General features: G+C 31.3%; 5 protein-coding genes across 5 annotated transcripts in view; 2 read left to right on the top strand and 3 right to left on the bottom strand.

Moving 5' to 3' along the window:
• The window catches only part of LOC126774416 (cysteine synthase-like), a 157,632-nt gene that overhangs the window by 13,186 nt on the left and 121,234 nt on the right, over nt 1–23,212 (bottom strand).
• LOC126774395 (juvenile hormone esterase-like) lies at nt 10–3,143 on the bottom strand. The gene is made up of 3 exons (XM_050495902.1): nt 2,740–3,143; nt 1,214–2,505; nt 10–228 (listed from the first exon to the last, which is right to left on the bottom strand). The coding sequence occupies exons 1-3, from the start codon at nt 2,872–2,874 to the stop codon at nt 63–65; spliced, it is 1,593 nt and encodes a 530-aa protein (XP_050351859.1). The 5' UTR covers nt 2,875–3,143; the 3' UTR covers nt 10–62.
• On the top strand, nt 7,665–8,267 carry LOC126774436 (10 kDa heat shock protein, mitochondrial). Its single transcript, XM_050495964.1, has one exon. The coding sequence runs from the start codon at nt 7,806–7,808 to the stop codon at nt 8,115–8,117; it is 312 nt and encodes a 103-aa protein (XP_050351921.1). The 5' UTR covers nt 7,665–7,805; the 3' UTR covers nt 8,118–8,267.
• Nucleotides 8,689–10,159, bottom strand: LOC126774406 (glucose-fructose oxidoreductase domain-containing protein 1). Its single transcript, XM_050495921.1, has one exon. It carries the CDS (start codon nt 10,050–10,052, stop codon nt 8,847–8,849), a length of 1,206 nt encoding a protein of 401 aa, XP_050351878.1. The 5' UTR covers nt 10,053–10,159; the 3' UTR covers nt 8,689–8,846.
• LOC126774430 (transcription factor 23) lies at nt 14,262–20,347 on the top strand. The gene is made up of 4 exons (XM_050495957.1): nt 14,262–14,468; nt 15,408–15,495; nt 16,290–16,437; nt 19,979–20,347. Exons 1-4 carry the CDS (start codon nt 14,372–14,374, stop codon nt 20,291–20,293), a joined length of 648 nt encoding a protein of 215 aa, XP_050351914.1. The 5' UTR covers nt 14,262–14,371; the 3' UTR covers nt 20,294–20,347.

The following is a 23,212-nucleotide window of genomic DNA, read 5'->3' as shown; positions in this document are numbered from 1 at the left end:
TATATAATTATCACATTTAAAGTACCAACATTCCTTATGTTTGTTTTATTTTAGAAATACTCTTAAGGCTTATAATATTTTTCATAGAGATCCTTAAACAATTTCATTCGTTCTGTATTCTCATCTTTCATAGTCATTTTATCGTCAATCAGTAAATAAGTCAAACCGGTCTCAGCTATTGGTTCCCATGTTGTTGTAATAACATTGTCGATTTTCGGTGTTGGATCTCTGCAACAAAATAAATACATTATTGAAGACCTTTTTCATTTGTTAAATACTCTATCGATGCATACAACTGTTATAAGATTAACGTTATATGATACATATTCAAAAATAAGAATGTAATAAAAATAGGGTAAAAAGCCATCCAACAATAAAATGGCAATAAGTGACAGTGAAATCATTGCATCCTCATCATGGAGGCCAAGACTGGTCGAGTAACGCAATAAGAAATCATAGCATCAATATGTCCCTAAACAACAGAAACTTTGGTTTACAGAACCTGACCCTAAAACCAGGGATGAGATGCTTAATTCAGCCCCACTATATAAACCACACCAGTTTCTATTCCAATACAAAACTATCACAAAGACAATGTAAATGTAACTGTATATTAATACATATATACTAGCTGCTTGTTCCGACTTCATACGGGTGACATTCATAGGGAACTACAGGGACAGCCCTGGCAAACCTGTGGGTGCTGCAATAGCTGCGGTTGCAGAGACCCATTTAAACATTCATACAAAACTTCATCAAATTTGAACCAGTTGTTTAGAAGTTCAGTGACATACACACATACAGAAGAATTATATAAAGATACGTACATGATAATAAAAATTTTAAACAAAGTATATCATAGTAATTATGTAAATTATAGGTCAAAATAATTACTTTAAAAGAAATACTCATTAAACAGATTATAATTCCAATAATTTCAATATTTTAGTAAACATCCATCAATTATTACAGCAAATATTAAAAGAAGACACTTTAATGTTCATTATTTCTGCTATCAATTTTTTTTTCCTTGCCCTTATTGAAAAATTTGTAGTATAATTATTATGTTAAATTAAAGCACATAGCTTCCTAATATACAATGAAAAACTATTTTCAAATTCAATCTTATTAACGTCAATAAAGGCGACAATGAAAATGTTTTTTTTATTTTTTACTTTACTAGAAACAATAAATGATGAAAAAAGAAACTTACCCACACTTAGCAAAATTAGTCCACATAGTACACATTCTATCACGGACCAACTTATCAATATCAGACAGATTGCCTTGTAATAAAGCACTTTTTATAAGATAGCCTCCGTCGTCCCCATGACATGCTCCTTTGCGATCAATATTCAATTTCTTTTTTAAATAATTCAAGCCACCGTCATATGCAAATTCATAAAAGTATACAGGTGAGTTATTCTTTGCAATCAATAAGGTGGAAACATAAATGCCTCCTATGAAATCAACGTCACTAAAAAAATCAATAGCATATGAGTCAATTTCGTCATACTCTTTGTCACCTTCAAGGTAAACAGTTTTTAATTTAGTTTCCACATCAATTTTTTGTGTATCATCAAGTTGGAATGGTAAGTGGAATAAAAAATCTTTATCTTCTAATAATCTCTCTATGTTTGCTGCAAAGTTTGTAGATAACATCAAAAGTCCTTCTCGACTACAGAAACCGGCCATGTATGGTACTTTCTCAAATTCTCCACAAGACAATAAGTCATAAGTTGATTTTGTTACAAATGGTTCCCAATCACCATCTTTTTCAAGTGTAGGTACAAAACCAAAATGTATTCCACCTCGCCATTTATCAGTTGCCAGCACTAGCATTGAACTTGTAATAAGATCTTTAAGAGGCATGTCTTTAAGATATTTAACCAAATCTTTATTATCTGTTATTATTTTCTTCTTCATAATAGGAATCTTTGTCGCTAATTCTTTTATGTGATTATTTTGAGCCCAATGAAGTAAAGATGAACCAGATTGTGCAATGGCCTTGTGAAACAAGCCTTTTGACATTGGGGACAACATAAGATATTCCACTGAGGCTCCACCAGCACTTACTCCAAAAATAGTTACATTATTTGGATCACCATTAAAATTTTTTATGTTCTTTTGAATCCACTTTAAAGCCTGTATTTGATCCTTCAATCCCATATTACCAGGAGCTTCTTTGCAATCTAGTGATAGGAAACCAAGGACACCAAGTCTATAGTTGAGACTCACAATTACAACATCTTTTTCTATAAGATAATCTGGTCCATGAACAGCGTCATCCGTACCATTGCCAAACAAAAATCCCCCTCCATGAAAGAATACCATTACAGGTAAAGGTTGAGAATCAGAATTAGGTAAGCTTGGTGTGTAAATATTCAAATATAAGCAGTCTTCATCACCAACAATCTGTAATGTTTCTCTATCAAACTGGGCACATATATTGCAGTTAGTTGTAGCATCTCTTATTCCTTTCCAAGGTTCGGGTTTCTCTGGTGGCTAAAAATAAATTAACATAATTAAGTTATTGTTTGTGTAATAGGTTGTATATATATTGTATACTGTATGTATCATATAGTATAGTAACTAGCTATATTACTTTAATATTGTATTATTTGTCGACATTCATTACTACACTTTATATTTTGTTTTAAAATACATAAATACGTTAGTTAAATATTTATGCTACATAATTTAGCATATACTAAAACATTTTTAAATTATGTTACTTACAGCAAATCTTAATTCTCCAAGTGGTGGTTTAGCATATGGTATGCTTTTAAAGCAAAAAAATTGTCTATCGTTAGATGTTTGACAAACTTTTCCTGATAATTGACCTTCTTCTACTTTCACAACTGGGCTCGACATTTTTATTTAGTGGTAAAAACAAAATAAAAGTCAGTTTATTGCTTTAAGTAACCTAAAACTTCTGTTGGTTATTGGTTTCTATCAAATCAAGAATATATCTGTGGATTCCGTAATCTATTTTTATTTAGAATTAACACGTTATTGCTTATAAACGTGTAACAATTCCAATAAGTATCAAGTACTTAATTATGATTATTACTTTCTCTTTTTATAACACCAAACAGATAACGCATGTATATCATAGACTTTAGAATTGGTAATCTGCAAAAGTGAAAATTCCAAACTCTAGAATTGACATTTGTAATTTTAAAAATAACATTAACAGCTTAACAAGTGGTTATGTATTCTATGAAAATAATTTAATCCAGAGTTGTCAACAATACAAATATTTCCCATTTAATTACATTAAAGTATGCCTAAATATGATTTAGAAAATGAAAATTTAAATTGTACCAGTAAGAAAATCAAAAAATAATCAATTTATTTTGGAAGTATTAAATTATAAGGAAATAATAAAATGTTGTTAACCAACACATTTTGGTCGATAAGTATAAAAAATAACTGTAAATTTTCACCAATATTTTAATACTAATATATAAGGTTGAACTTTTAGGCTGGCAACATAGCTTTAAGTACACAAAGTACATTCGCCACCTTCGATCAATAATGCATTTGATCGAAATTCGCCATTTTAGAATTTAAATACAGTAATGCCAGAACACACGCAAAACCGTATGACATAATTTCACAATTCAAAACACAAGGGATATTTGGTATTACTGAAGTTATTCTATTTTTGAGTATTTTCTATTCTTGTTGAAAACATTGTTACTTACCTAATGTAGTAGATCATAGATGCCAAAATATAGCTATATATGTATATTTAAAATACATATCCATAGCAACTTTCCGCAGGCTGCTATTACTGGGGTAGGTCAATCACCTCGTATTCTAGCTGACAGGTAATTTTCGGAGTGTTTTCCGGCCATGGCCGCCTGACTGACACGACGGTAGTGCCATATTTCTCTGATTGGCAGAGTGTGGTCAAAACTCCCTTTTCTTCTTCCCTTAGGTGAAACTGTTATAGTCTGGCAGAAAACGCTAGAGTTGGGTCTCGTAGTATGCAGTAGGCACCAGATCTGATGTAGAGATATTGAGATCACAAAACGCCGAGTGCAAGATTATAATTATATATAATTATGAAAACAAATTTAGTACATGAAAATTCAATGACGCCCGTGTTAAAAGTTTTGAAACTACAATTTTTTGTTAAGATTCAGATGTTTTCAAAACTGGTCCATCTCGACTCCCATAATATTATTATAATAAATTTATATTTAAAAAAAAAAACTATTAAAAGTAATGATAAATTCTTTGTTTTATTTTATAAAAACAAAATAAAACACAGAATTTATCATTTTTGTTTCGGCATATATTTAAGTGTTTTGTGTTATTGTCAAATCAAACAAACGAACTCTATCAATATATCAAAAAGTAAGTGCTTTAAAAATTTATTAATATATAGTTTGGGTTTGTTTGTATTTGTCGTTGTGTGCATTGTCGCAGTCTTATAAAGTAAGTATATAATATTTAGGTATATTTATCTCTCTAATATTATCAATCATACAACAACATAACAGAAAGACAAAATTTCATAAGGCATTGAGATAAGATAATAAATTGAATAAGTTCTTAACTAAAAAGGTCTCAACTCAACTTTTAATATAGGTTTCACCTTCAGGCTCTAGAGTTGATTGAGAGGCGTGCCAGAAGGTTGATAGGAGACGATGCATTGGTCGAGTCGAGGCTCCAAAATCTGGAACATCGACGTGTGGTTGCATCAATCTCAGTCTTCTATCGGATACATTTCGGAGAATGTGCTCAGGAATTACATGAACTGATTCCTCCAGCCCCTTTTTACTATCGAACGGCCAGGCAAACGCGACCAAAGCGCCATAGGTATACAGTGGAAATTCCCCACCTACGTACGAAGCGCTTTAAGTCTACATTCATCATTCGCACTGCGAAACTTTGGAATGCTTTGCCTGAGTCCGTATTTCCCGATAGGTACAATGTTGATGTCTTCAAATCCAGAGTAAACAGGTTTCTTATAGGCAAGCGTGCTACATCTTAGACCGTGTCGATGCTTAACGTCAGGCAAGTCAACGGTCAAACGCTGGCCTATTAATAGTAAAAAAAAAAAATATGAAGACTATATATATATATATATAACTATATATATAAGTATATAAATTTAAAAAAGTATGTGCATGACAAACTTATAAATAAATATCGGTTGCAGACTGTAGTAGTTACTAAAGTTCTTAATGTAATAAACGTATTTAAATAATGACTGTTCTACTTTTTACTAAGGACTTGGTGAGAAACCAGAACTACTGGCAGTAGCATATCTTTCTACTACTCACTTCTGAATATTTTTCTTTCACAAATTCCAAGCTGTTATTTCATAAATATAATTAAAGTGGTACTAAATGATTCCAATCCCAGTGTGGGACTAAGATAGCCGGATGCGCACCTGTGCGTGGTTATGTCGTGAGAACGAACCACGATCTCTTCCAGACAAAAAACAACTCTATCTATGCGGCGAACAAACAAAAAATACTTAAATTTGAACCTTAAATCTTGTTCAATTAGGAGTAGGTTTCAGTAATGAATGGTAATTGTATAGAAATTTTACGCACATATAAAGCTGTATCAGGTGTTTTGCGGTGTTTGTTGTGTTATTTTGTACGCTTTGAACATCCGCGTAAGTCTATTATCGCAACTTTTTATTCTTAACAGTAACCATGTTTAATAAATTTTGGATGCAAAATATAATTAAATACCACGGTAAACATAATGGAACAACAGGTTGGCTGGAACTTTTTTAGTTTCAAAGTAAAATATTCGAAGAGTCGAGATGGGCCAGTGGTGAATCATAACTGATGATTTCTGATTTAAGCCCAGGCTAGCACCCCTAAATATTGCTCTGAAGTGTCTAATTACAGCGGTAAGTTCCAAAAGCCTTAGCCCAGCAGTGGGACATTTAAAGGTTTGTACTATATACGTATATTTTATATATAAGATAAGATTGATAAAAAATTAAAAACTACACCATAAATTAAAAAAAAAAACCGTTAAAAAAATTAAATGCAATTAAATTAAATTTATTATTGCTTATGTTTTATGTAAGTTTTGAAAATGCAATTTGTATCGTGTATTATGGTAACCCTACATCTGTACACGTGAGATGTTTGCAAAATTTGGCTCCGCAGTCGGCCGTGTGAACCCGATCACAGAATGATCTTTTCTCTTTTTGGAACTATAAAAAAGTATTTTTAAAGCTTATTCAATTCGCTTTGTAATTTTATAATACCTTTATGTATCATGGGTCTCGTTGTCTACACTCATATGAGATAAGTTAAACAATTTGAAACAATGAACTTCGTAATAAAGAGTATTGAATTACATAATACGTTTCTCTTCTCAGTATTTTGAAAGAAAATCATCATAATTTAACAAAAAAATACTGTAGAAAAGATATCTTTTTATGTAATATATGGTTATATTTTTTAGTAACGCAAAATGTTTTACGACTTAATACTTTTATTTTCCATGTATATATCTGGATAATTGAATTGTTAATTTTTAAGCCGTACATTTTTTTAAAGTTAAATTTTATTTTGTAAATTTGAGTCTTTAATAAAATTTTAAAATTTCAGATATTTGCTTAAACCGAGTTATTATAATGATTATTATGGCTTTCTATAATGTTTGAGATCCGTAAAGTACAGTGAAGTGTCAATTACGTATTCAAGAGCTGTCAAAATGAACACGGGAACAATAGCGACTGTACTTTTATGTGACCGCGCGAACGCGAAGGCGGTGATCATAAATCGCGATGCGCAGTCTTGACGTAGAACCAGTTGAAGTTGCTATTCATATAATTATTATTAGAGAGATGTTGTATCGTTTGTTTTGTATATTTATTTGTTAATTATATTTAAGAATAGTTTTCATTGTATTATATATTTATGGATTTTTTTATATAGTTCCACCCATGTTACATTATAGGCAACGAAATATCATGAGTATGAATATATTTGATAAAGAATAGATAAAGCTCTACAAACAGTAGACTATATGTTCGGATCATGAGTTGATCTCAAGTTTTTGTTAGTGTGTGTGTTCAGCTCGCGCAGGTGTGTCCGAGACTGACCGGCGCCAGCGCACATTCCATCAACGGCCACGGCGCCGAGTGCGTACTTGATGATTGCGGATATGATTGGATTACCACTTACAAATCCTTATTTTATCTGAATATTGAATATACATATCATTCTATAATATTATCCCGGATTTTTCCATTTAATGTCATAAAAATAGTATATCTTTTTCCCTTAAAACATTTTGTAAATCTTGAGTGGATGAAAAAATAACGATTATATATTTATTACCTTCAATATAAAAACATCAGATTTTTGAGATTTGATTTGTTTTAGAACTACTAGAGACATCTATGTCAATTTTATAGTAAATTTAAAAGTAGTTATTTAAAGTATAGCGCCATCTATTAGACATCATGATGATTTTTTCTATTCGACAATAGATGTCACGTTGACTTACTTTTATTACTTTTTAAATATTATTATGTCCTTTCCGTAATATGAATAATTAAAAATATTTAAAAATTATAAATGAAGTTTTATTTATCTAACTATAATAAATGCCATTATTTTCTAGTAATATCTATGGATAATTTAAATTATTGTAAATGGCAGCCCCAAAAACACATGGAATTCTGATCTTCGGTAAAATTCGTGCATATCGCCGGTAGAGTCACGAATATTCTAGATTTTTAGATTACAAGCAATTTGAAAATCTTATTCTATATTCATTTGTCTTACGATCTGACAGACACAATCTAAAAAATGGCTAACGCTGTGAAGAAATTAATTCCACTGCTCGATAGAGTTCTAATTAAGAGAGCTGAGGCTGTTACAAAAACGGCGGGTGGTATCGTTATTCCTGAGAAGGCGCAGTCCAAGGTACTTCATGGAGAAGTCGTAGCAGTAGGCAACGGGTCAAGAAAAGATAATGGAGAGTTCATCCCCGTGCTTGTGAAAGTAGGTGACAAAGTTCTTCTACCAGAATACGGCGGCACCAAAGTTAGTCTAGAAAACGACGAAAAGGAATATCATCTCTTCAGAGAATCTGACATTTTGGCGAAGATTGAAAATTAAATTTAGTGCTAGTCTTTATTTTACGCGGTTTCGAATTAATTGGTTAGTTAGTACATTGTAGTGTATGAACATGATGTGATTGTGTAATATGTTCAATTCTGTGGAGCATGATGTTATCTTCTTTGCATTTATTATAACATTGTTATAAAACTAGTTGTCTTAATTGCCCAATTTCCTCATTAATGCATAATAAAATGCTGATATTATTTATCATACAATTTCACAACCATGATCTAACTTATAGGTTAGATCATCAACACTTCACATTTACATAATTACTGTTTATAAGTATCAGTTTAAAAAATATACGAATAAAAGATATATGATATTATATATAATATTTATTTTAGTTGGTAATTTTGTACATATAAATGTTGAAACATTTTGTGGTATTATTTTCGTCAGAATAAATACATTTAATGTATTGATATAAAATTTTGAAGTTATACACATTTGATGGCAAGTTTTTGAAGACATTTAAAACGTAAAGGATTAGAATAATAATACTGCAAAAATATTTTTTATTTCTAGCAAATAAAAATATTAACAATAAAAAAATTTGCTTATAAAACTGACCTAACATTATGAAACACATTTCACAATATTAATACTAAATAAAAGATAGAAGTTAGTATTAATCTAATAAGATTGACATTTACACAAATATATTTTACAAGCTATTATATAAAGGTACATAATAATGGCATACAGAAACAATTTTTTATTAATTTACTGCAGGGATATGGCTGTGCGTCTCACTGCTGCTGATAAAGCAGGGTTCGGATCCGGTGGTTCAGTGAGAAGCTGTACAGTTTTCCAACAACCATCTTCACTAGACTGTCGTAATGCTTCCATTGTTGCTTGGACTCTTTGGCCGTCTTCAAATGTAGCAGCTGCCTTGACTGGCTCCTTTATCCAGTCCATTTGTTCTTTGACTGGTAGAAAGGCCTCTTTAAGAGCACTTATCATTTTACACAGTCCTTTTATATAAGGTTTAGGAATGACACTTGAAGCACAACTTAGATCCTCAATGTCTACATAAATCACTTCTTCCTTATCGTGAGGTCTTTTACCCTCTTCTTCTATTATACTTTTGGAACTTGACTTGTGTAATCTTCCATGCAAGTCACCTCCTCTTACAACTAAATAACCTTTTTTACTACACACATAAATCTCTTGGTTGAAACACGGACCAGGTAAGTGATTGTTCAAGGTTGCTGTTACTAGCAATCCCTTGTCCATTTGTAATTGGAATGTACAAAAATCTGGAGCAGTAATTTTTCTGATTCCATTAACTTTTTCTGTCTCTTCTACAAAAGTTCTTAGTACCCCATGGGCTTTCATAACTTTCTGACCACTGAGGTATGAAACTAAATCTATGACATGACTACCAACTAATGTCAGAGTACCACCGCCCATAGTATCATCACACAACCAATTATATGTCTCACCTAGCAAGGAACCCATTTGTACTCTAACATCTATTAGAGTTAACTCACTTGGACTGCCTAAATAACCATCGTGGATACATTTTCTCATATGAATGAATGCTGGTAAAAATCTAAGAGAGTGATTAATTATTGATATTAGTGTAGGATAATACTGAGCTGCTCTGACCATTTTTAAGGCCTCCGCTTGGCAAAGTCCTGCAGGTTTGTCACATACTACATGTTTTCCAATACCAAGGGCTTTTACTGATATTTGCGCGTGTAAATTAGGCGCACATACGATAAACACTAGACTTACATTCTTCTTAAGCAAAACATCGTCAATTTTATTAGTGAAAAAAGGGATTTTGAGTTCTTTTGCTGTACTTTCGGCTTCTTGTAAGGTCACTCCCCATATTGCTTCTACTGAGAATCCCTTTTCACGTAGAAACGGTACTAAAACTTTAGCTACTGATCCAGTTCCAAAAACACCAATGCCAGGCAACATAATGATACTCTTTAATCAAAATAACAATAATAGAACATAGTTAAACTACAACTTTGTGCAAAGCTTTGTATATACAATCTGCACACAAAATATCGATGATCTTGTCAAACGAGTTGTCAAAACTCTAAAGTCAAAATCAAATGGAAATAGTTGACTTTGTCAATTTGGCAACCACACTTGCCGTTTGGAAATAAAGTAACTGTTTAACTTTATATTCTATTATATATATTCAATTTATATTTTTTGCAGAGACAGAATTGTTTTATAATACGCTATTTTATAACAATGTGATTAAATTGCCCACCAATTGAAATAACGGATATATTTTTATTCCATTCTTTTTTTTTGATTATCTGTTTTGAGTTGGTATGCATATTACATAGTTTATATTTTTATTTCATATATATAATTTTAGTTAACGTAAAAGTTACATAGCACTACCTTAATAATTATATCTATTAAAATTAAAAATCTTCATAACTTATAATGGTTGTTATCTAAGAGCAATATTTTTTTCTAAGTCGTACTTTTCTATGTATTTTGTATAAAAACTTCCCAAAAATATTATGTTCCGTCATCATAAGCTCTCAAGATTTTTTTTATTATGTTTGTAAAGGTTAATTTTTACGCACATTTCATTGACTTAAGCTCATTTTTATTATTTTGTCTAAATTATGCTGTACATAAAGAGTATTTATTTTTAACAAAATTTACCAAGGCTGGATAATAGTGATCCAATTAATTAGTTATAAGTATAGCAACCTATCAGGGTTTGAATAAACTTTCCAAGGCGCTTGTACTCGAATTGACCTCGCACGGATAAAATTAAGCTTTTACCTCATATATATGACTTATATTAATTGTATTATAATGTATATAACATTGTAATACAATCTAACTAAACTATCAAGCCAAGTCATATTTTCGGCCGTACTGAGCTAATACATTCTCTCTCAGGCGCTGGAAAAAGTTTTTGCCGTATAAAACGAAATTCGCCTTAGCCAACTCTCTGCTATTACCCCTATTAGACTGTGCCGACTCGGTCTTTTCATACTATATGTACTACTTGTTCTTTTATATGTTTGTAATTGTGTGCAATAAAAGCTTAATAAATAAATAAATTGTCAATTTTCTCAAGCTATATTAAACAAAAAGTCGAGATGGCCCAGTGGTAAGAACGCGTGAATCTTAACCGATGAACGTGGGTTCAAACCCGGGCAAACACCTCTGAATTTTCATGTGCTTAATTTCTGCTTATAATTCATCTCGTGCTTTTCGGTGAAGGAAAACATCGTGAGGAAACCTGCATGTGTCTAATTTCATTGAAACTATGCCACATGTGTATTCCACCAACCCGCATTGGCGCATCGTGATGGAATAAGCTCCAAACCTTCTCCTCAAAAAGGGAGAGGAGGCCTTAGCCCAGCAGTGGGACATTTACAGGCTGTTACTTACTTAATTACTTACTATATTAAACACATACACACAATACCTGTATGTAGGTATATCTGTCCAGAAACAATAATCCATTATAATGTGAATGTTCCAAATCAATTGGATTAGAAGTTTTTTCCGGGAATTTGTAATAAACGAACAAAATTTACCGCTTTATAGGTAGGTTCGCTGCTGAGATGTGTATTGTATTGACCGCTGACGCTGTATCTAGTGCTTAGGGTCCGTTCACACAGACCGGCTCGGAGAGCATCGGCCTGCTTTTTTCTTTTCACACAGACCGGGTCGTATACGCTTGGAATTGGCCGGAGCGGAGCCGCCAACTATTTCACATCGACCGGCTGGAAGAGATCTGAAAGCAAAAGAATCTGAAAGAGCACGCAATCAGAGCCGATCGGCTGCGCGAGCGAGAAAGAGCACGCAAGCGGAGCCGGTCGGCTCCTTTTATTACTTCACACGAAGCGCGTTCAGGCATTTTTAATGACAAAAAAGGTGCAAATGCAAAAATAAACTTTACTACAATCACTCAAAACACTGTTTCCAACGTGATAAAAATCTGCTCTCCTCTCCGAGCCGGTCTGTGTGAACGGACCCTTAGAAGTCGATCTGAATGATTACACTGAAGTCGGACGTTACGTATAGACCGTAACCTCACATTTTTTTTAGCAGTGTATTGTATGATAAGATATACAAATATATGTAATTTTGATCAGAAAAAAGTAGTGATAACGAGGCATTAATAAAATATTTTCCTGAGAAGTGTTAAAAAATTTTGAATACCTATCGAAAGTTTGCGCAAACAAAACTACAAGCTAGATCAATTTATAAATGACGTAATGAAAACATAATATAAGTAGGTACTATTTATTTTTATTATTCGAAATTTTATTTATAAGCCGAACTATGTAATCGCTTTTAATTTTCCAAGGTATGTTTAATTCGTATTAGTTATAGAACATGTAAGTGGAACAAAGAATAATATTTGTAGAGTAAACATTAGGCACCGTCGTAAGTCACACTGCCGCTTAAAACGAATCACTTCGGAGCTTCAACTCAGTGCTTTGATACTCGCCACCTGGAGGAGCTAGGGTTGCCGATACATTCTCAAAATTTCCCTTTTCATTCATTTTTAGTTGGTAGAATTATTACTTTTGATGTATGCAATTAGTTACGTTAACTAACTGTTTTATCATGATATATTAAATTGTACTATTTATTTTAGAAACTACATTAAAACAAATATATGTAATTTTTTTTTTTTTTACCCAGCCACCCAGGGAAGTCTGACACAAAATCTACGTTCTGTTAACTTTCTTTACTTTAACTTTAATTACCTTTAAATGTATGTATCGTGTGCAAAACAAAGAGTTAGAAATAAAATGTGCAAAATTATATGTTAAAAGTTAACACAAAGTTATATGAATACATAAAAATAAATATTTATATCTACAATATCTCAACCCTGAGCAAATCCTATTTGAAGCAGACTTACTTTCTCAATTTAAAGCCACTGTACTTTATCATTTCCACAATTAGGACCATCTCAAACAAAAGCTTTGCATAGCTGTGTACAGTATTTATTTACGATATTTTTCCACAGATAGGTATGATACGCCAATCGTTAATCCTTTTGTGAAAAGTCGTATGTAGAATGTGTACCCACTTTACAGCTGAGCTTAAAACGGACTAATTCCTTCATGTTTTATTGCTTTAATAATTTTTTCATCTACTGTTTTTGTGCTCTCTAATATATAGGTAATGTAACATTTAAAGCGTTAAAATAAATAAAACATTTATAATCTTATGACTGTTTGAGGTTTCATATTGGTTCGAAATACATTCGAAGCAAATAAATGTTTCGTTGTGAATTCGTAGTGTAGTAATCGAAATAATGATTTCCATTTTTGTTTTAGAACTATCACAAAAGTTTCATCACAATCGGATGAATGGTTTGAGAATTCAAAAGACGAAGTTACACAGGTACAGTTATTTTTATTTATATAAATATCCCATGAACTAGATGAAAGTTTTCTGCATTAGATAAGTATATACTTATTAACAAATATTTTGTGTCATCAATTAATTATTTGCCACTTAGAAATAACACTTTCAAGTCAAGGCTATATTCTAGTAGTAGATTTTCTTCTCTATCTCTATTTATACAGCAAATCGAGGATACGATAATTTGAGTAAAATATGCAATAGTCTACGAATGTGACTCGATCTTTAATATTATTAGTTAAATCGTGTGGGGGTTGCATAGCACGTGTTGGCGTTTGAAAGTATAATATGTCGCGGAAGTGTGACCCATTCTGAACTCATCTGTCAATCTTCTTATCCTTACACTATATAGCCTTCTTCGTATTCATTACGTCATCGATTAGGGAAACAGAGTTAGGAGAAGAAACTTAGAGAAATCGATACTAAAATATTATACAGGACACCCTATGTGAAAACATTAATGTACATGCTTATATTATAAAATGTGTTTACTTATGCAATATTATACTGAATGAAACTATTTTTCTTAGTTGGTTAATTATATGATCATTAATGTATTCCTGCATAATATGAGTACTTACAAATGACTGTAGCTTAATTAAATCGTTTCATGTTCCATTAATTTCGTTTTCAAAGAGCATTTCTCATTTGTCGTGAGGTAATCCTGAAATCGAATCGGGAGGGGCGTGCGTAGGCGCCGCCCAAAACGCCCGCCTTGCTCAGGCGCATCTCGAAAAGTCAAATGATAAACTTCACGCAACTAGTCAAGTCACGCACCCCTAAACCAAAGTTTGAGGATTGAAGTCTGAAAATATTAGTAATATGTGTCAAAATTAGTGTTATAAGTGTGACAGTGCAATATAATAATGCCAAGAAAACGTATAAACCGTTCACCACCTATTGAAAAGAGAGATGACGTGGAAGATGAAGATTTTCTTTTCGATGATTCTCAGTCCAGTTCTGGTGAGCTATTTTAAAGTACAGCTATCCTTTCTATAGAAGACTGGCAAAAATATATATATATCGTATATTTGTTAAATTGGTTTAAGAAACTTTATCGTTTTCATTGTCAAAAATAAAATATGTTGTATTCGTATTGGTTCTTACAAGAACTTTGAATCTTCGTTCTACGAGATTTAATTAAATTTAAAGTTTCTTCCGAGAAGAACCGTTAAGAAACTCAGTAGTTGACGTCAGATGAAAAGTTTTTTGCGTGTAGTGCTTATTAATTATTACTACCCCTAAATAATAATATTAACTTAAATGAAGGCCGACTGAATAAAACATATATATGAATAATATTATGAGTTAAATAGTTTTACAAATTATTATAAGAATTTTCAAAATAACTATGTAGTCTTAATAATTCTAAGTTATTTTGTTACAGTTTAATTTAAAAATAAATATATTAATTCTGAGCTTTTATAATTATGAATAATTATATTAATAATAAAAAAATGTTGTAATTTTTCTTAGAAGTAAATACGTCAATTTAAACAGAATTGCGGGCGCCCACTGAATTTTACTTATTGGTACAACTAAAAGCCATCAAGGTTAAGAATTGAATTGAATTCGTTTTTATAATATAGGAATCCTGCATATGTCCGATGATGATCCGCTAGAATAAGCTCCAAACCTTTTCCTTGAAGAGAAGAGAAACCACTTATAGTTTACATGTACAAATACCAATACTATGAATACGAAATTTGCTTGGATATATATAATAGGTACTTCATCACGTTCCAACTGCAAAACAATATATTATATTTAAAAAAAATGGCATAAATATCGTGGTATAGAAAAACGGAATATATTCTAACTAGGGTTTCTTATGAAACAAAATGATCACTACCAAAAGCTTTATTACATATACATATATTGTAATCTTTTTTTACTATACAGGGAGAAGTGGACATGAGCCGCAACACAGGAATGCAGCCAACGCCCGTGAGCGGGCTCGTATGAGAGTGCTTTCCAAAGCTTTTTGCAGGTTCGAAACAACTTAATAATAAATATATCTTATACATACATAAATTTAAATACGCAAAGACAAGCTGTTCAGTAACTTTTTTTCCTCATTTTACTAACTGCATTGTTTTTGTTTGCAATTTATTGACGAGCTTTAATGTTATCAATAAAAAATAAGAGTAGAAAAAAAAAAAATTAAACATACAAATTCATATATGTTTTCCTCTAATTTAATTATGACTACGGTCGAATTACGACTTCTCGTTATAGTACACTTAACATGCTCGATATGTAAAGTATTGATTTTTTATAGGATTTAGGAATCATTTTGCATTGTAGGTAATTGTATGCTTATAAAGCTCTTATAACCAATTATATAACGCGACTTTACAGTTGTTATATAATAGAATACTATGCTATCTAAAAGACAATTTATTTATTAACAGTTGTGCACTGCGATTTCATCAGCGTTAAATTAGATTATATTATGTATTACGACTGTTTTAAACGAACTAGTAGAACCTGAGATTATCGCGTTTTACTATTCAAACTCACCAGCTTTATAACATTAAATATAATTTTTAAGTATATTTTACTCACATGGTCGTCTATTCTTAAGGAAACTTAATTGTTATAGTTAACTTGTACTTATATACATATTCACGTATATAATTTTAAATAAATGTATATATAATATAACACCCAGTCGCAAGACTGGAATCGAATTCGCTACCTCGCAGCGGATGGCACAATCCCTTGTAACTGCGCCAACGGGCAAATCATATTGATTAGTAAATTTAATCTTTTCTATTTTAGATTGAAAACCACTTTACCATGGGTACCAGCCGACACCAAGTTGTCAAAACTAGATACATTACGGCTGGCTGCCTCATATATAGCACACCTACGGGCGTTACTGCACGAACCGAGATCAGCACACACACCACCGCACCCTCTTAACTTGGTAATTATCTAAAACAATAACTTACATCATTTAAATTAAAATGATAAATATGCTAATGAAATATAAATACTTATAATCTTTATGAATTTTAAATAAATTTTATAATACGCGGTGAAAACGTGTGTATAAAAATTAGATAGATACATTTTTCATATATTTCTTGAATATTTCAATGATAAATAGGTTCGAAATAATGCTCGAATTTTAGACTTTGTATCTTCTATCCAATCCAAAAATTTCCCATTCATATCAAGTTTAAAGAAGCTCGGAATGGATCTTGTAAAAAAATGGTTAATGAAAATGTTTATAAAATATTAATTTCCATAGTAATTATGATGAATTCCTATTTCTTTTGAAATAAACTGTAAGTACGTATCATAAACTATATCGTATTTGTACATTATTATGAAAATACAATAATTTATCCCTTGTATTTCTTGTCAACTCTTTAATTCGTTTGTGACACGAGCTTGTTAAATACTGTGCAAGCTCAATTCTGCCCTGAAGAATTTTTGAAAAAATGCAATAATTTACTATGAGTTGTCTATACCAATATCACAGTCAGGTATAAAGTAATAAAAAAATATAGTAGTACATACATCCATTGAAACTCGTAGGGCTTTTCTGTAAAAACAAACTCGAATCTCACCGCAGCAAACGGAAACGGATATACGACATTGCTTCTAATAATCATAACATTTGAAGATACGCCCTAAGTCGGTTGTCTACATTTTACGAGTGAGTAATGAAGAAAGGACTTGCAGAATAGCAGTGATTACGAGATTATTTACAAATCTTTCGATCTTATTTCGATTATGACATCGGCTTTAAAAATATACTCATGTGTGTTGCCATTTTTATAAATTGAATTTTGTGATATTCAATCAGGAATTAAATTATTAATTTGTATAAAAATAAAATACATAGGTAAATAAAATAATTATTTTCGACTGTCAGTAAAAGGTAGACAAGCGACATTTTAGAAGTTATTGGACATTTCTCTTTAAACAATCTACTGAAATTGGCATTGTTACGCTCCCGTGTTTCGAAAAGCTCAGTAAGACTTAGGGTCATGCAACTCGTGCACAACATCTCTGGGCCCATCGGACTGAGAGAGTAAGAGAATAGAGAGTGCACAAGTCTGTACGCAAACACTATAATATCTCTTACGTAGTACATAATTGGCTAGTGTTTGTTGAGTGATCGCCGTGACCCGTTGTAAAGCATAATTCAATGAAACGAGTAAATCGAATTCTTAAATACAATTCGCTTATCTTTTAGCTTTCTTACGATAATATCACTATAATTTTAAAATTTGAACAAGCTAACGGGGATTCACACTCGAGCATTTAACCGCAATGAATCAAAGGCATTTGCTAAACGCCACCGTGAATTATAGCTGTCGTCGACGGATTAGGGAACACGTTCCAAGAAGATCGATTTGACAAATAAGTCTCGTTTTTCTAAGTTTATTGATATTTATTTCTGTTTACGATTTTAGTGACATTTCGGTTTGCAGTTATTGTATATTGAATAACTTATTCAATTTAAGGAAAAATATTTGAAAGCTCCAGTTTTTTTAATAGAAAAAAATATTTTAGATTGTTCTAGATAATATTTTATTCCCAATTCATTAAAGAGACTTGGATAGTCGTTAATTAATTTATGCTCGCATCTATGTACTTACTAAATAAAAAAAATATAAACGACATATAACACAATAATATCAGTCCCATTAAGGGGCATAAGACTTAATTATATCAGCGGTATATTTGCTTTGTTTATAAATATGTGTTTTAATGTACTTTTTTTAATGTGATCATTTAAAACGTTTTATATATTTTGCACCGTATGTTGTAATTTGTTAGAATGTATCAGTTTCTCTGTAGCAATGAATCAAGGTGCGGGGTAAGCGGTAACGCGACGCATGGTTGCCATCTTCAACGGATTATATAAATTCTGAGAAGGATGTGTGATCGATGTTGAACGAAATTTTGAAGCAATTATTTTTTGAGAATAAACCACAAATCTTATACACAAAGCTGGTTGCTTGTATTTGTTCGTATTATAGAAGTTCACGCGTCACTCGTCGGGTTGAATTAAAACTTTGTACTCTGTGCAGCGTTTGCGTGATGGTTTGTGGCATGTTGCTGGTGTTACACTCGCAATATGCTCGTGAGTCGTAATGAATAATTGTTTACAAAAATAAATAATATGGTCAGTAGTGTAGCTCAAGTTTCTGGTGCGACATTGCGCTCTTAAGACATAATCGGGCCCTGCTAAAAAATAATAATTTTGTGCGGCTCCCGTATAGGTAAGCATCCGATCAGCTACCTACCAACGGGACCGTTACACTTCAAATTAAAATAAGGCTAAATGAATAACTATTTTTATTACCGATGTTAGAGCATTACGTCACCTCGTTTCGAGGTATATAATATAAATATATCTTTTAGCGAAAATAAATTACGGACTACAGTTGCGTGAGTCTTGAGATTTTTACTAATGACCATCTGTACAGTCTAAAAGACTATATAAAGTTCCGAACTTTGTCCTTAAAATCATGCCCATTTTTTTATCGTTAAACACACTTACGGCAAGAGGTTAAGCCTTTTCAAAAGTAAATAAACAATACATCGGAATCTGGATGTAGAGATAGAAACAAAAAGATTACAACAATAAACACGGGTTTAACGCGCGCTGACCAAAAGTTTGCAGCTGTTTCGGGTATAAATAAAATTTATCTCCGGACGTTAAAGAGATGATCTCGTTTTATTGTTTCCCTGGACATGCCTTTGTATTAGTGGAATGTAATTGTTAAGAAAAAAAACTAATCAACTACAAATTATACTCTTGTTTTATAAAGTGCGCCTTTTTTATTTGTAGAATCATTCCATCAGCGTTTTATAGTATTTTTATTTGTAGATTTTTTATTGCATTTTCGTTCGTTTTTTGATTCATCATTAATTTTATTATCATTTGAAGTTAAATTTAAATAATATGAGTTTTATAATTTTTAATTATTCCTACATACTAAAATATTATTTTTAGTAAGATATGAGTCAACCTTTTATTTGAATATTTTATGAGCTAGAGGCACATGTTTATGAGTGTTTATTTGGACATCGAAATGAGGGTCAACCATACAATAGCTATTCGCACTTTGAATATCGAATGTCGCGTTGGGAGGTCGTCGAGACTAAGGGTTTGGTAAATTACAATATCATTTTTAATGTTCGATATAAATATTCCCCAATTTAAATAAGCTGAAAAACTTTGAGATAAGTTAAGTAATTTTTCAAATTTTAGTTTTATAATCAATCAAATCAAATTATATTCAATCCTTATTGTAACATAGTATATATTTTTGAGTAAAATCTTATTTTTACGTCAGGAAGTCGACTGGTAGTCAGTAGTATTTATCAATAAAATTTTCTTTATGAAGTCAAAACTTCGACTGCAAATATTTTTTCTGATAACAAAGTCAGACTGAAGTATTTAATATTTTTTCAATAAAAATAAATACTTTTTTTATTCTCAGGCTTGGCCATTTGCTTTTCAACATGGTGGCACATTGAGCTGCACGATTTCGCAAAGATGGAATATTAACTCACAGAATAACGAATCTTCAGCAATTAATCGAAATAATCAGACTTCAAGGGAAGGTCAAAATGGCGTCAATTGCAATGACAGTTATGGGCAAGACTATTCCGAAAACGACTACGAAGAAAGAAATTATGAAGAACACAATGAAGTGCCTTGTAATTCAATGCAGTATTGCAATTATGGTTACAAAGAAAACTTTTACGAAATGAGAAATTCGTACTCATCCGACGGCTTAATGAACAATGTGTGATATTATTATGGATTTTAATTATTTATGTACGAGTTATTTTGTATTTTGCGTATAGTACCTATTCACCCAATAAAAAAACTATCGCTTGTTCCTTTATATATTTCTTTTTTACTTTTTGTCTATTGTGACAACTTTAAATAAAATAAATTATTCTACACTATGATTTTATTAGTTTAATAAATATAAACGTATTGAAACTTTGTCTTATCGAAGGTAGCCTAGTTATTGAATATTAAAATAATATTTTTATATTATCAACAGATTTTTTAAATTCTATACACAGATAATAGTAACAATAAACCGGGATTTGGCCATTTTTAAATGTTTTTGCCAAAAGAATAAAAAAAACAACATAGATACTTTACCCGCTGCCGAGGCAATTTAGCTCTTTCTTCACATATAAAGGATTTTCATATAAACTTTCTTCCTATTCTTAGGGGTCAAATTTTCAAAAATCCTTCTTTAGTTTGTAGAGTTACAGTCTGTCAGTTATTTTTTTTTATATATAGATTATAGGTAGGTTACATTTACTATTTTATTAGATCAAAACATTATTATTATGACGGCATATTTTTACAGTATTCAGTGAAAGTTATCTGTAAATTATGTAGTTTTTTTATAAGAGTAAGTCAAATTCTAATTAATACAAAATAATTAAAAAAACATATTTTTAAAATAATTTCTTTATTTCGGCCTATTATTTTCATATATTATCTATATTATTAGTCTTTTTTTAGTTGCAAGCACTAATCTAATAATAATCTATATCTTCTAATGATATTCATTCACTTGATAATTATTTTTGCGTTGTAACCTTTCTTAATAATAAGCATTTATTAAGGAAATTAATAGGCAAGATAAATTATTTGAAAAAGGAATATACCTATATTTTATTATCTATCTACATCCGCTTAATAAATTACGAGGCACAAGTCGTTAAATAAAATTATAACAAGCCGTAATTTTATGTCATTCGATACGAGTTTACGAACTCTGTCTGAACCGTCAGCCGACGTTTGATCTAAGATGAAAGTGACATCGTAAGTGGTAACCGAATATCTTAACACTCCCTCGACACTACGGAACCTGACAAAACAAACAATGTCTTCCGCAAAAAATATCTACATCCATTAAGATATTTAAGCACATTCAGTGTGGTTATTTTTATAGATTAATTTGAAAATTAATCTAGATTACATACATTTTTTAAAGATTTGTTGCGTGATAATAGTGAATGATTTTATTTTAAATGGAAGTTAAATGATTAGTAATTATTGATCTTACGTAATTTCATCGGATGTACAGAAACAGAAACACATTTGATTTTGACCCACCCTCGAGATTTTCATAGCTTATTTCCGCCGAATATAAAAGAAAACAATTAAAATTCGTTACCCATATCGATCGGTTACCCAATCATGTTTTTGGGACACAAAATTAAATGTAAAAAAAAATAAAGGATGCATATCAAATAAGAAAAGGAATAAGAAAAAAAAATATATATATATATATATAAAAATATTTATTTAATTTGAAACTTTAGTTATATAGTTATACAAAAAAAAAAAAATTGTAAAAATCAAAAATCTTCCCCCACTTAATCCTAATCTTCTAAGTTTAAAATTTAAAAAGTTAGGGTAATAAAAGTTTTTATACAAAATGCTTCGATGAAGCTTCGGTCGTTTTTAAACGTTACAAAAATAAGCAAAAATCGAACACCTACCCTCTTACCTCTAAGCTTCAAAGTTTGAAATCGACCCTAAAACTTGGCATCCTCAATAAGGTCAAACAGCACTTCACACCGGAACAGCTTCTGTCCGGTGTACCTTATATCAGCCAAAGTCATATCGTGCATGGAATACTGCAGCCATTTATGAGACGGCTCTGCTAAGTACCAGGTTGATGCTTTGGATTTAGTGGATCGTTATGCTAGACGGCTCATTGCCGACCAGACACTGGTCACAAAACTCCGGAGCTTAGAACACCGTCGTAAGGTTGCCTGTCTGTCGGTATTCTACAGGATATATTTCGGGTGTGCTCAGGAACTATTTAATTTGGTTCCCCCGTCATCTTTTTACCACAGAACTGCACCCGTACGTAGTCAACATTCTTAAGACACGAACGTAAAGATTTGCTTCCTCGTTTCTGATACGCATCGCTAAGGTCTGAAATACCCTCCCGACCATCTTCTAGGCAAGCGCGCTCCAACTTAGACTGTATCATCACTTTCCATCAGGTGTGATAACAGTCAAGCGCTAGCTCATATATTAAAAACAAAAAAAAAATTACGTATCATGCGTCATTTTATCCACAAACTGTCATTTTCGAAAAAATGGCGGTTTCGTTAAAACAGTGGCCTTTACCACAGTAATCACATCGAAGTTATTTGATTAGGTATTTTATAGGTTTTTAAAAAAAGCCTGATGACATTTTAGAAAATGGAGGGTCCATTTCAACGACAAAGCATCACAAATTCCTAGAATTTTGCTGAAATAAGTATACATAGGAAAAATAATAAATCTTATATTACAGTATGTACGTATAATATGTCAGAAGCATTGCATACAGCATATTATTACAATTTATCACATCGATCAATTTGTATAAAGAAAAAAAAAACAATTTGGAAAATTGTAAAATAAAACATAACATTAGCCAGTGAAAATGTTTATTAATCTTATAAATATTCAATTACATGTATGTATTATGCCAGAGCACACTAAATTGTTTTAAATTATTTACAAAAAAATAATAATGTAACTTAAGCGAGGCAACGTTTTGGTAAAATTTGTTTAAATAATTATACTACAAGACTAACTAAAGCGAAGATGATATTTTTATCTTATATACTTATTTATATATGGGTAATTATAGTGGCAGTACAATGCAGTGATATATATTGTTACGATACACCCTTAA

Source organism: Nymphalis io, chromosome 16 (assembly GCF_905147045.1).
Source record: "Nymphalis io chromosome 16, ilAglIoxx1.1, whole genome shotgun sequence".
In the NCBI taxonomy this organism is placed as follows: Eukaryota; Metazoa; Arthropoda; class Insecta; order Lepidoptera; family Nymphalidae; genus Nymphalis; species Nymphalis io.
The sequence above is the reverse complement of the archived record's forward strand: the minus strand, read 5'-3'. Positions and strand labels throughout refer to the sequence as shown.

Coding starts and splice junctions, on each gene's coding strand:
- LOC126774395 (XM_050495902.1), bottom strand. CDS start 2,874: ATGTCGAGCCCAGTTGTGAAAGTAGAAGAAGGTCAATTATCAGGAAAA. Junction 2,506..2,739: donor TTGGAGAATTAAGATTTGCT/GTAAGTAACATA, acceptor ATTTATTTTTAG/CCACCAGAGAAACCCGAACC. Junction 229..1,213: donor ACTAATTTTGCTAAGTGTGG/GTAAGTTTCTTT, acceptor ATTTTGTTGCAG/AGATCCAACACCGAAAATCG.
- LOC126774436 (XM_050495964.1), top strand. CDS start 7,806: ATGGCTAACGCTGTGAAGAAATTAATTCCACTGCTCGATAGAGTTCTA.
- LOC126774406 (XM_050495921.1), bottom strand. CDS start 10,052: ATGTTGCCTGGCATTGGTGTTTTTGGAACTGGATCAGTAGCTAAAGTT.
- LOC126774430 (XM_050495957.1), top strand. CDS start 14,372: ATGCCAAGAAAACGTATAAACCGTTCACCACCTATTGAAAAGAGAGAT. Junction 14,469..15,407: donor TGATTCTCAGTCCAGTTCTG/GTGAGCTATTTT, acceptor TTTACTATACAG/GGAGAAGTGGACATGAGCCG. Junction 16,438..19,978: donor CACCGCACCCTCTTAACTTG/GTAATTATCTAA, acceptor TTTTATTCTCAG/GCTTGGCCATTTGCTTTTCA.